Source organism: Erpetoichthys calabaricus, chromosome 15 (genome assembly GCF_900747795.2).
Source record: "Erpetoichthys calabaricus chromosome 15, fErpCal1.3, whole genome shotgun sequence".
In the NCBI taxonomy this organism is placed as follows: domain Eukaryota; kingdom Metazoa; phylum Chordata; class Cladistia; order Polypteriformes; family Polypteridae; genus Erpetoichthys; species Erpetoichthys calabaricus.
The window spans coordinates 89,714,669-89,728,313 of NC_041408.2; the positions used below are offsets into that span (position 1 = coordinate 89,714,669).

At 37.0% G+C, this 13,645-nt stretch overlaps 1 protein-coding gene across 1 annotated transcript in view; it reads right to left on the minus strand.

Annotated features, from left to right (window-relative positions):
• The window catches only part of prim2 (DNA primase subunit 2), a 447,314-nt gene that overhangs the window by 363,869 nt on the left and 69,800 nt on the right, over positions 1 to 13,645 (minus strand). The window contains exon 7 of the mRNA XM_028820502.2: positions 12,860 to 12,997. Within this exon, the coding sequence (XP_028676335.1) occupies positions 12,860 to 12,997 (138 nt within the window). The remainder of the gene's footprint in view (positions 1 to 12,859; positions 12,998 to 13,645) is intronic.

A 13,645-nucleotide genomic window follows, 5' to 3' on the forward strand; every position in this document is an offset into this window, starting at 1 on the left:
TGACAGATAAAACGCCTTTTCAGTTTGAGATCCACGAGACATCTGCTGTTCTGTCTGGAAATTGAAGAAAAGCTGAACAGTAATTACACAAAGGCTCAGTGGGAGTGTGCTGGTTATCATCTAACCAGACAATTTCACATTATAAGTTTAGCACTAACAAATGTGCACTGAACATGGCAGCATTCATAGAATGAGATGGTTATGGGGCGATTCTTTTCAAATCACAACTTGCCATTTTGCAATCCATGCTGTTAAAAGAGAAACAAAAGAACTATGAAATCTGAGCTTGGAGAATGTAGGTAATATAACAGAAGCAAATCGTATCTGTTCCCAGCATGTCTGCATGTCTTTCTTCCTAGTTTCCATCGGCATTGCTAAGATGTGTATTCTGGGGTACCTGGTCATTCTAACTGGACGTGGCATTAGGAAGTATGAAAGCATATAACAGTTTAATTTTTAATGATATGAAATTTATTCTAGAGTTGGTTACCCCCTTGCACTCGTTGCTTCAAGGATTGAGCAAGACTTCCTGAAACCCCAAGATAAAGAGTCAGTTCAATATATGGATAAATGAATTTATGTAATTTTGAAAGAAACAAGTATATTTTTTCATAGAAGGTCATTTTACTATTACAATATGATATGTAAGCAAAAGATGATCACGAATTTGAAATTTATTGCCAGACAATGTTGGAAAAATCTTAGGAATTTCTTTTCATTTTACATATATACAAATAACAAAAGTGAATAGAATAAAGGGCACAATAAAAGACAAACAATTGGTTGACAACAGATTAATGGCTGCTTCATATTGGGTGACTGTGGTCTAGAATACACAGTATTCTAGTAACCGAAATGTGATTTTTTTTGTGGGCTGTGACTTGAATCTTCTTGAAAGGCAAGCAAATAAGGTCTAATCAGAAAATATTCTGATAAAATTGTAACTTAATATATGCTGCAGTTCTCAGAAGAATGTTGAACTATCCAAGTCAGGAAAAGGCCAACACTTAGACCAGGAAGTAGCATCCTAATGCATTTCAATTATAGATTTTTACAATTGCAGTCTTGGAAGTTAGAAGACGTGATACCATTGACCTACTATATATTATTGTATTTTGTCTCAGAACAGTAAGAGGTAGCAATTTTTGCATGTTTTCAATACATGAGAATACTGGGGCTCCAGTTTATTTCTGTAAATACAAAAATTCACATACAAGGCAGAAGAAACATCCTCACAGTATTTTCCAACTGAGAAACAGTAAAGTCACTCATATCATTAATAATTTGCTCTCTTAAAATTTACAATAAAAGAACTGTTTCACACATGACCCACGTTATGACCAAAAACATAGTGCTTACACTTCAGACTACTGAAATAATATTTTTCACACAATAAGATTCATAAGATAGAAGCATTTAATTCTAAATGTTGATTTGTCCATACATGCTTCCACCGCAGTTTACTAAGAATAAGGGCGTACTAAGATCAAGAAATTGATCTTTCCCATGTCTTTATCTCAAATTCCAATATTTCTTTTTCTGCTGTACTTGATATTTTTCAGTCAGAGTTATAGCCCTGGCTATAGTATGTCTCTTGTTTACTTATTAATTGTTGCATAAATATTATTTTGCATATTATGTCATTACTTCTCTTTTTGGTTTTGTTCTGTATGTATTTTGTTTATTAATTCTTTTTTAATTTCATCTTATGTTAAGTTTCCATGTTTTACTTTGGTTTATCTGTTCCACCTCCTGTATGTTGAGCCAAACGAGGTGGGGTCACCTAATTCGGCAACTAGAGTACTACTCCAGATATTCTAAATTTTCGCCCCTGCTTTTGGTATTTGAGTCCTGTTTGTGTTCTCGCTTCATTTCTGAGATCATTTAATTTCCTGGCTTTTTGGGGCCCCTGCTTTGTTAAAGGTAATTGGATTTGATTCTCTTACTTTTGCTCTTTTTGGCTTTTGTTTTTGTTATTCCCTATGCTGTAAATCAATTAATACATATAAAGGAACTTTGTTATATTTGAGACTCCAGATTTAGTTTCCCTCTCTTCATTAATGTGGACATTCTGAACTTTATTTAAATATCAGAGCCCCATTTCTAAGCCTATGGCTTGAAGTCTGTTTTTTGAGTTTACGGCTAGGCTGCCTGCGGTGAGGCCAATCCAATATGTGTTTTTTTTTTTTTTTGGAGACATGCTCCCTTTTGTGTGCTTCACGGGGGAAGGATGATAGTGTAGTTGTATTAAATAAAAATTATACCTAAGCTTCTGCTTAAATTAATGATGCAAGGGAGTAATGACTAGGTAAGTGAGGCAAACACTTGGATAATTCTCAGGTAGCTTAGTTCCAGGAGCAAACCAAGTAAGAGTAATGCACACTAACTCTTATTTTAACTTTAGTTGTTGTAAGTGGAAACAGGATGTATGACATCCAGGAATATCACAGTAATGTATATTGATTTCAGACTGTCTTGAATTAATGTCTTAACTTTATCAAATAACAGCTCAACCAACAAAGAACAAAGAAGCGGTAGTCTGGCATGCATCTAGGCATTCTGTGGGAAATTTTCCTTTTGTGTCATGTATGCAATACGTCATCATAGCAATCTAGCAGCTCTGTGATAACCTTAACATCAAAGGCAATACAGACATTTTTTATACTCCATTATCAGCCAATTCTATCTACTAAAAGCTTGACAAAAATTCTGCTCATAGCATTTTGTCACTATCAGATTTCTTATAAATTATATTTCTTTGATAAGACTGACACTAAAGAGAAAAACATTGACACAATTTACATTAAAACAGAAAACACTCAGGTGTTTCAGAAACCTATTCTTAAATAAAGTCCCTTAACCTTATTTATTTTAATTTAATTACTTCTGGTAATTTTTGAAGCCATTATGCATACTTAACATTGGGCATCTCTTATTACAAAATCTAGATTCATTATGCTTGATTTATGGACAAAATCTGTGCTTAGCCACACTATTTCCATATTACTAATCCTATTGTCACCCTTTATTTTAAGACAAATTTAAAACAGATGAAGAAGCAAACACTATTAGTTTTCCAAGATTGCAGTAAGTAAGAAAGGAAGAGCAAATGTTGTAAATATTAATTCTTTGTTCCCTATGCTACCAGAAAATGCTTTGCCCGCTGTGACACTGAACTGGACTATGAAAGCTGAAGAAAAACTGGACTTGATAGACTAAATACCAATCCTGTCAAAACAAATGCCAATAATCAAGTAAACAGTGCAGGACATAATAAACAACCTTAAGGAAGCCAACAGCAAAATACATCCCTGGGGAGCAAGACAGTACTTATCAGTGGAGATTACACTCTCTGCCCTATTACAGTACTTTCACTTATTACAAAATGTAATGAAGGTTACACTATGCCATTCCAGAAACAATGTTGAGATGAAAGAAACTAGTGTCAATTAAGCTTGTATAATGAACGTAATTATAAAACATGATGTGTTTAGAACCTACGTGTTAAGGGGGAAAAGCTAGCATTAGGAAGCAAAACATTTGCTAAACTGAGTGTAGTGAGTGAATGGGGTCTGTGCTAGACTGGTGCCCTATCCACAGCCTATAATCGGTGCCACTGGGTTACACTTTGTATTCCTTTAAACCTGAGCTGAATTACCTGTTCATTAACTTTCCTGGGTGTTGCCACCTTGGGCTGCCTTCCGGATCTAGATTTCATGGTATCGTGGTTTATTACTGCTATCGTGGGCTGCATCAGGAGTGGGCAGGAGGAGGAGTATAGGGACCTAATCAATGACTTTGTTAAATGGTGCGACTCAAACCACCTACACCTGAACACCAGCAAAACCAAGGAGCTGGTGGTGGATTTTAGGAGGCCCAGACCCCTCATGGACCCCGTGATCATCAGAGGTGACTGTGTGCAGATGGTGCAGACCTATAAATACCTGGGAGTGCAGGTGGATGATAAATTAGACTGGACTGCCAATACTGATGCTCTGTGTAAGAAAGGACAGAGCCAACTATACTTCCTTAGAAGGCTGGCGTCCTTCAACATCTGCAATAAGATGCTGCAAATGTTCTATCAGACGGTTGTGGCGAGCGCCCTCTTCTACGCAGTGGTGTGCTGGGGAGGCAGCATTAAGAAGAAAGACGCCTCATGCCTGGACAAACTGGTGAGGAAGGCAGGCTCTATTGTTGGCATGGACCTAGACAGTTTGACATCTGTGGCAGAGCGACGGGCGCTGAGCAGGCTCCTATCAATTATGGAAAATCCACTGCATCCACTAAACAGTGTCATCTCTAGACAGAGGAGCAGCTTCAGCGACAGACTGCTGTCACTGTCCTGCTCCACTGACAGACTGAGGAGATCGTTCCTCCCCCAAACTATGCGACTCTTCAATACCACCGGTTGAACATTATATAAAGTTATTGTCTGTTTTTACCTGCATTATTATCAATCTTTAATTTAATATTGTTTTTTGTATCAGTAAGGTGCTGCTGGAGTATGTGAATTTCCCCTTGGGATTAATAAAGTATCTATCTATCTATCTATTTCCTCCCTCAGTTCTGATGTAATGAAGAGGCGGGTGAATATATGCCTATCCCAGCAGCACTGGGGCAAGGTAGGAACCATTCCTTTACAGTGTGCTAGTCCCTTGAAGGGTACACTAATATACACACCCACAATTACTCACATGGAGCCAAAATATATATGCCAGCTAACATACATATTTAGAGAAATATTCGTGAAACATGCCACCTACACACAAGTTTTGACCAGGCCAAGATCTGAACCCTGGATGTTAACTGTTTTGCCTCTCAGATTTATTTGTTTTAAATAATATTTATATACAGATTAAGCTATTATATATTATTGCAGTACTACACAAAGAGCCCGTTTCGACAACGTAAGATGAAACGGGCACAAGTTTGTGTCAGTAGTGTATGAAGAACAAATGATAAGTAACAAAGAAGTTGTTTTGTAATGATTGTAGTCCGCTGTACTCATTACTGTACAGGCTTGTACTGCTAGTTGATGAATTTTCCAGGCCTATAGTATAATATTGAATAATGAATGTTCCAGTACAATATGGAATAGTAATAAATATAAGCACCACAAACCTGATATAGGTGTATTGAATGAATGCGTAATTGAATCTGAATGCGTAATTAGGACTCAAGCTGTAGTCAAAATCGCCTTTCAGGCCTCTAGAGCGTTAATCGAAGTCGCCTTTCTCTTTGAATTTTTGCGGCTGTAAATCCGCCACCTGACACGATATTGGGGTTGGATGTCGGTCTCGTGAGGTTTTTCGGGCAGCTGCACAGAAGGCGACTGCGCATTCAGCTTCGGACGGACGTGAGTGAGTGAGTGAGTGAGGAGGCAGGCGAATTATGTATTAAGAGTGTGTAGGTGTGTATTCTGCAGGTGTGCTCTTCAGCAGCCTGGTACACCATTTCATTATGCTTTCTATCACCCAGTGGTGCAAAAAACATATATACAGCCTTAAGAATGGATGTGAAGGTCTGTGACATGATTGGCATATTTGTAGCTGGAAATCCATAAAGGGAGCAAATGTGTCACGTATCTTAAAATACAAGGGGGAGTCAAGCTAAAGTTTGAAAATGGGATTAATTAGAAAATGGAACGAACCTTAACAAAACTGATGTGGTCTCCACCCTTCTCAATGCACTTGCACCACCTGCCTTGATTCCAGCAGAATAAAAGGTTTAGTCTTGTCCTTGCAATCACTCGTGCACCCGAGTTATTGTTGAACACTACATGCTATGGGGTACTACAGTCACTACTGCAAGTTACTGTGACTTGCTGGAGACCAATGTGAAGCCTGCTATTTGATCCAAGCAGCGGGGACTGCTGTCTCAAGGAGTCCTTTTGCTGCAAGACAATGCCTGCCCACCTACACACTGCTAAGAACATCAAGGCTTGTCTAGAGAAATTGAACTTTGAGGTATTGCCACATCCTCCTTATTCGCAAGATTTGGGACCGTGCAATTTCCAACTTTTTGTACTGCTAAAAAAAACATCTGGGTTGTCGTCGATTCAAGACAGATGACGATGTGAAGAAAGCGGTGCACGAGTGGATGCGAGGACAAGACAAAACCTTTTATTCTGCTGGAATCCAGGCACTTCCAGGCAGGTGGCGCAAGTGCATTTAAAAAGATGGAGACTACATTGAGAAATGACATCATCAGTTTTGTTAAGGTTCATTCCATTTTCTGATAAATCCCATTTTCTAAATTTAGCTTGACTCCCCCTCGTTTTTTATTCCTAAGCTTTCAATTCCTACCAGGAATCACCGTTACAGGAAAAATGATTAGATTTACAGGAACCCAAGGCAATATATAGAAAATAAGGAGGGGAGGATTGGTGGATGTGGGGGTTGATTGATGAGACAGGGTTCGAAGGGTGTTGGTCACAAAGTCTTATTTATTATTTGCATGTTCTTCTTTTCAAGCCTGCATATGCTGGGCTCATGTCCAAATGTCTTAAGAATCAAAGCATAACAAAAATTTTAAATACCTCTACGTAGTGTAGTCTGTACTTAAAGAAGGTCCTATTCACAATTATAAAAAAAAAAAAAATCAGTAACCTGTACATGGTACAGTGCATTTGCCAATGTGTTTCTCACACTGTTATTAACCAGTGGCAGCATTTCCTTAGAATGTTGCAGGTAATCATCTCAACAAAAGTTCTAGTACATAATAGCTTGTATGAAGTGTAGCACATTGCCTCAGGAAAGTACATGCACTTGATGTATACAAATGTGCATTAGTTAATAATCCACTTCAGTCTGAGAAGCAAAATGAAATAAGGTCTGCTTAACATATAAGAACGTAAGCTGAGGTCAGGCACTGATGTTGGACGAGAAGGCCTGGCTTACTCGCAGTCTCCACTCTAATTCATCCCAAAGTTGAGGTCAGGACTCTGTGCAGGCCAGTCAAGTTCCTTCACACCAAACATGTCATCTATTTCTTTACAGACCTTGCTTTGTGCACTGGTGCACAGTCATGTTGGAACAGGAAGTGGCCAACCCCAAACTGTTCCCACAAAGTTGGGAGCATGAAATTGTCCAAAATGGCTTTGTATGCTGAAGCATTAAGAGTTCCTTTCACTGGAACTAAGAAGCCAAGCTCAGCCCTTGAAAACAACCCCACAGCATAATCCCCCCTCCACCAAACTTTACACTTGGCACAATGCAGTGAGGGAAGTACCATTCTGCTGGCAACCGCCAAACCCAGACTTATCCATTGGATTGCGTGATTTGTCACTCTAGAGGACATGTCTCCACTGCTCCAGAGTCCAGTAGCAGTGGGCTTTACACCACTGCATCCAACGCTTTGGATTGGACTTGGTGATGTCAGGCTTGGATACAGCTGCTCAACCATTGAACCCATTTCATGAAGGTCTCACTCTCTCTCTGTTCTTGAGCTTTTGGAGGTCTGTAGCTATTGACTCTGCAGAAAGTTGGCAACTTCTGCACACCACAGCATGCACTGTCCCTGCTCTGTAATTTTACGTGGCCTACCACTTCGTGGCTGAGTTGCTATTGTTCCCAATTGCTTCCACTTTATTATAATACCACTGACAGTTGACCATGGAATATTTAGTAGCGAAGAAATTCACAAATGGACTTACTGCACAGGTGGCATCCTATCACGGTACCAGGCTTGAATTCACTGAGCTCCTGAGAGCCACCAATTCTGTCACAAATGTTTATAGAGGCCGTCTGCATGCCGAGGTGCTCGATGTTATACATCTGTGGCCATGGAAGTGATTGGAACACCTGAATTCAATTATTTGGAGGGGCGTCCCAATACTTTTGGCAATATAGTGTATGTGTTTGAATTATAATGAAGTTCTGTAAGTAAGAATTTTACTGTACTCTGTACACGACAATATTATTACTGTTACAACAAACTAGTATCACAAAATACATAACCAACGTTCACTCACCCATCTGTCAATTTTTATTTAAACAGATGTTTCCAAACTATGCCTACACAGAGTGAAAATTTAACAAAACTCCAACCTCCCTGATGAGCACACAGTTGTACAAACCACAAACTTAGAATCTGGTTACTTATGCTGCCTAAAGAAATACACCACTCTCTAGGTCCAAGGCACGCTATTCAGGTTAGACAGCCCACAGATACTACTAACTGCAGTAAAGATTAGTTTCTTAAAAATCTATTGTCGCAATCAAATATTCATGCCTACTAAGTAAAAATCTACAAGTTGCTTAATATTCCCACATCAAACCCTTAACATTTCTAGTCCTATTCCTAAACACCACAGGAGATTTCTAGGAGTCTGTTGAAACCTAAAAAAATGCTATTCAATGTCTAACCAGTCTCAGTTAAAAATTACTTGCTCCATACTTAATCATTCTATAACGGCCCCTGAATTCCCTAGGTCCCACTGTGCAAAATTTTTAAATTGGAAACTGTACAGGTGATGCATCTTTCTTTGTAGTCTCTGAATAAATTTTTGTGCTATGAAAGTGGAACTGTCAAAGAACTGAATTTACAAGTACAAAAAAAAGCTATTTCAGTATTCAGCAGTCTCCTAGCAACTGGAATCTACTGATGTTTTCTCAGCATTAGGTGGCGAAATGGGCAAAATATGTTGTGTTTCAAAGATGTCAAGGGGGAAAAAGAATAGAGTCATAAGTTTCTTTTTTTAAGGTTTAAGTTTCACTTTTCTAAAGGTTTATAATAGCAGTTATAGGCAAGTGTACTATAATGAGCAAGTATGTATGTCAAACAAACTTCCCTGAATGACTTTAAACGTACTTTGCCATCTGTTCTTCTGTAAAGGAATATTGCAACTTCATACAGAATAATGAATTTCACTTTATTGGTAATGCTTCTCTGCATAAGTGCATATAGTCAAAAGTAAATTAACTTACACTTGCAAGACTACCGATAATTGGAAACTGAAGTAAACAAAATACAGAGTGCAAAAGCAACTCTTTATTATTTTGTATAAAAACCTATCTATGAATTGTTAGTCTTTCATTCCAAAGTTATTCTCAATATTAACATCAATTAATGTGACAAACAGATAAGCATTGGAGGCATATATAATGTAACAAGTATTGGGAAGTTCTTTTTCTATGTTTCTATGTCAATAAAATTGATAACCTCCATCCAGTCATCTCTATAACTGCATTAATTACAAAATGTATTCCTAAATAATAATATCCATTGGTTTTTTTTTTTTGGTTTTTTTTTAAGCTTTTATGAAAATTCAATAAAATATTTTCCTGAGTTGACTATGTTACTGTATCTAAGCTTTACAGACTCGTCTAAAAATGTAGTAATGATAGACGCAAGATTCCCCCAAATACAGTTTCTATCATAAATACATGATAGCCTCTAATTTTTGCTCCCCGCGGCTCCACCCATGTAGTAGTGAAGCAGCACAGTGAGGAGGGCCCTGCCCGGCACCCCACTCCTGACATCACGCTTCCCCCTCCCCTCAGCCCGCAGCCTCTGTCTTGGATTAGCACAAATATATCGCTCCTGCAAGTAAACTATGATTCTTAGCGCAATGAGAAAAGTTGCAAAATCAACCAGACTGTTCAAGCAAATTATAGAAAAAGAAACCCGATCTAAATCTGTTAAGTAGTTCTCTCGTGAAAAGCAGACAGACAGAGAGACGTTGGATTTTATATAATGTGCTGTATGTATTTATGTAAGTAGAAATGAAAGGCAGTGATAGATAGATATTAACTTTAGTGTAGTAGGCAGGATAGATAGATATTAACTTTAGTGTAGTAGGCAAGAGAGACAGACAGACAGATAACCGTGGTTGGCAGGACTAAAGAGAGAGAGAGATACAACTACCATGAAGACCTGTGGGAATCTGAGGTACCACTGCAACTTAGTAGGGCTGCCATCTAGCGCTCCAGGGGAGATAATCCCCTGTGAATGTTCTCTCCCCCGGTCCTGCAATTAAGAAGGCATCCCAGCTGGGCAAGGGCACCCAATATCTGCCACACTATTAAAGAATTCACTCCATATGTTTCAAGAACTCTAATAACCAACGTACCCAACTGCAAAATGTCCTCCAACTTTACTGTACCATCTGCGAATACTTTGTGACTGACTTGACCTCACATCCTTGGTGCAAATTATTCTCTGTTGACTCTTTAAGAAGTCTTCTTCATACGTTTTAGTTACACTTTTACTGTGCAAACAGTGGTTTAATGTTGGCAATTTTCTATCCTCTATACAAACTTTTCTTTTTCAATTCACTTATCAACTTTTTCCTTCTTTTAGAAATGTCCAATATTTTTCTGCCTGTTTTTCAAAAGAAAATATTTTTTCTAAGCACCATAATGGCTTCTAAATGGAAACTTCCTAATCAGATCTTCTTCCAGGTTAGATGCTCTCATTTTTAAACCTACCATCACTGAATATCTGAGAAATATCAGCTTTTAATCTCTTTTTATCTGTAAGAAAATACATCCATTATGATTAAGCATAAAATACTGAATGTTTCTTGATTTATTTACACTCTTAATTCCTTTTTCAGTTTATTTAAGGATTCCAAATTTGTCCTGTGTGTTAGCAAGTGGTTCCAGTGACGGAAGGGTTACTAGTCAAGGGCGGTTTCCTACCTGGATTAACTAATGCCCTCTTTGCTCCAGAACTGGATTAAACGAGTTTGAGAATGTTAAGCTATTTCCCAGAACTTTGGTTTTTATATAATTTTTGACACCTGATCAAAATAAAAGAATAAATGCATTATGTGTTTCTTTACTATGAATAGCTCAAAAGTAATCTATTTAATTTCCATGTCAGACAACTCTACCTTAAATGATTTACTATTTTACCTGTGATATTATTTATTAGAATTCCAACTTGTAGGCAAAGTGAAAACCTTAAAACTAACTGAATATACAAGTATCTTCTTTTACCAAACTACTATTACTTTACTCAAAACCAGCAAGCAAGCTTCTCTTTCAAAACTATAGATGAACTGGCAAAAAGACAAGTGATTGGAAGTATCATTTTTTTTAAACTCCATTTATTAAGAATTTCAAAAACAAATTACACCACTTTTCTACATAGTCGCCTTCCTTAGCGATACAATTTTCCCAGCGTCGTACCAGCTTTTTAATACCCGATTACTACTCCTCCTGCCGTCATCGTTTCCAACAAAAATATAAAAGTGCGGAAACTTTTTGAACGTCCCTCGTATACAGAAATACCAAAAGTTTTATTGTGTACTGACGAAAGGGAGTTAAGGGATTAATATGGCATGAGTAACACTTCACACTTTTTTCACTTTAGGTTTTATAAGATATGTTTTATAATTTTGGAATGCAAGTCAGGCAGAAGACTTTAAATGGCTGAATGCAAACATTTCACAGAAATGTTTGTAGTGTCTTGCTCCTCACCATAACTGCATTTAGTCTGCCTGTTTTTAAAATCCCCGTATAATTCACAAAATGACTAAGAAGCCAATGACAACTTTTTTAATTTAGCATAGTAGTAAAGAACAGTTTGACAAAACCACTACCTCCACATTCCTCCCACACCAAGATATCTGCAAGTTTAATAAGATGCTCTGAGAGTAATGACCAAGAGTGGAATCTACATGCTTAGTCTTTAAGCAGGACTGATGAGCACTGGAGGCACCACTGGCAAGAGCTCCTAATAATGGTAACCAATGGCAGTTTCATTTAATGAAGCCTTTATAAATTACAGATATTACAAGTAAAAGATAAACTATTGGCCTTGTGTGCTACTACAAGAATTGCTCCAGTTTTGCAATCTATCATGTTAGGGAACTAGTAGATAGTTGTTTTTTTTTTTCTTGCAGTTCACCACAGCTCATACATTATTTCATATGCCCTGTTTGCACTTATCCCTTAATTGCAATGAACCTTAATTTACCCACTAAAATTTGTTCTTGAGCTCAGTTCTTATCACCTTAAGGCATTAGATATCAATTTAAAAACTCCAGTTTGATGCAAATAGAAGATTATCAAAGAGACCCATCATTATAATCAGGTTTTCTGCACATATCCTGCTCTGGATTGGAATTTATCACTACATGAATGTCAAAACCTGTCAGTCTAGGTCATTCAGACCCCCAGTGGATTATGGTAATTCCTGGGGATGAAATGAAATAGTTACTACTTATCTAGTCTACTGTGAAGTGCAGTGCATGTTACATAACAATTTATATGAATCATAAATCAGTTCAATTATTTATAGGAAAGTATAAAAGATTCACATTTAAACTTATGAGACAATTCCTACATTTTTTAAAGATAATCTAACTATATTTTTAAAAAAAAGAAAAAAAAAGCAATACTATAATAAAATAAAGTTAACAACAGATTCCATTACCACTCTGAAGTAACAAAACACACACAGAAAGGGAAGACAGAAGCAATTTATGTTCCAAACTGTACATAATTAAGACTGCTGAGGTGCCTCTACCTCAGTAGCAGCCAAAAACCAGTTACCAAAAACCAGGACAAGATCAGTAAAATTCAAAATAAGTAATTATTTAACTGGTAAATACTATATATTTGTCACTTTAAGCTGCATATATAATTAGCACTCATATTTTGAACATTAAAAGCACAAACTCAAGCAATAATGGTAAGTCTCCAATTGTTCTAGATAGATCTGAAAGACTAGATATGTAGATTATGAGTTATTTATTACTGTAAAGAATTGTAACAAATTCCTTTCTTGTGGTTTACATTTTGGGAAGAACAGAAACACATTTTCATAAAATGCTAAGCTTGTCTCATTTGATTTCACATAACATTGAATTAACAAATGCATAAGAAAAATTAAATAATTCCTGACTTACTGCAAGCGCCTTTGAGAGTCTGGTTCGAAAGTCGTTCAGGACTACGGTGACAATTTCCTTATGAGGAATATACGTATATCCACCTTTAAGATAGACTTTTCGACTTCGCACTAAATCAAGGACATCTTGGAACGGCACCTATTTCACATCAAAGGAAATATTAGAAAAGTTATAGTTCTGCAGTAAGCAGCTGCACGGTACTTTCATGAGGGTAATGTTAAGACATTCAGCAATGGATATTACTTTTAAAATAAAAATACAGGTGAAAATCACAACCAGTAACCACAAACTTTTTTCTTCCCATCTTCACTTTGGGAATACCGCCAATGAGATAACAAATATGTATCCACATAAAACTTGAATAAACCTTAACATTCTAAGACACATGAAAATACAGTTAATTAACACATAAACAAATACAGAAGATTGATGAGCCGTATACGTTACATATGCTAAGTAACCAATCTGTTAGGTATACACATACCTCATAGCATATTTGCCTTCAATGTAACCTGTATTCAACTGAGAACAGACTCAATAAGGTTGAATGTGCAACACTGACAGGCAGACTGGCTAATGAAAAGTCCAATGTGTTTTAACAGTTACTGCAATTTAGCTAATGACGGATCTATGCTTTAAAAAGCTCTTCCCATTCTATTCCATAAATGATTAGTTATATCTTCATTTTTTTTTTTATTAAAGTAAATGACACACTGTCAAAATCCTTGAACATTTCCAGGACTCTCCAAGTCTTATGACATCGAGCCTTATTCTAATGAAAACTCC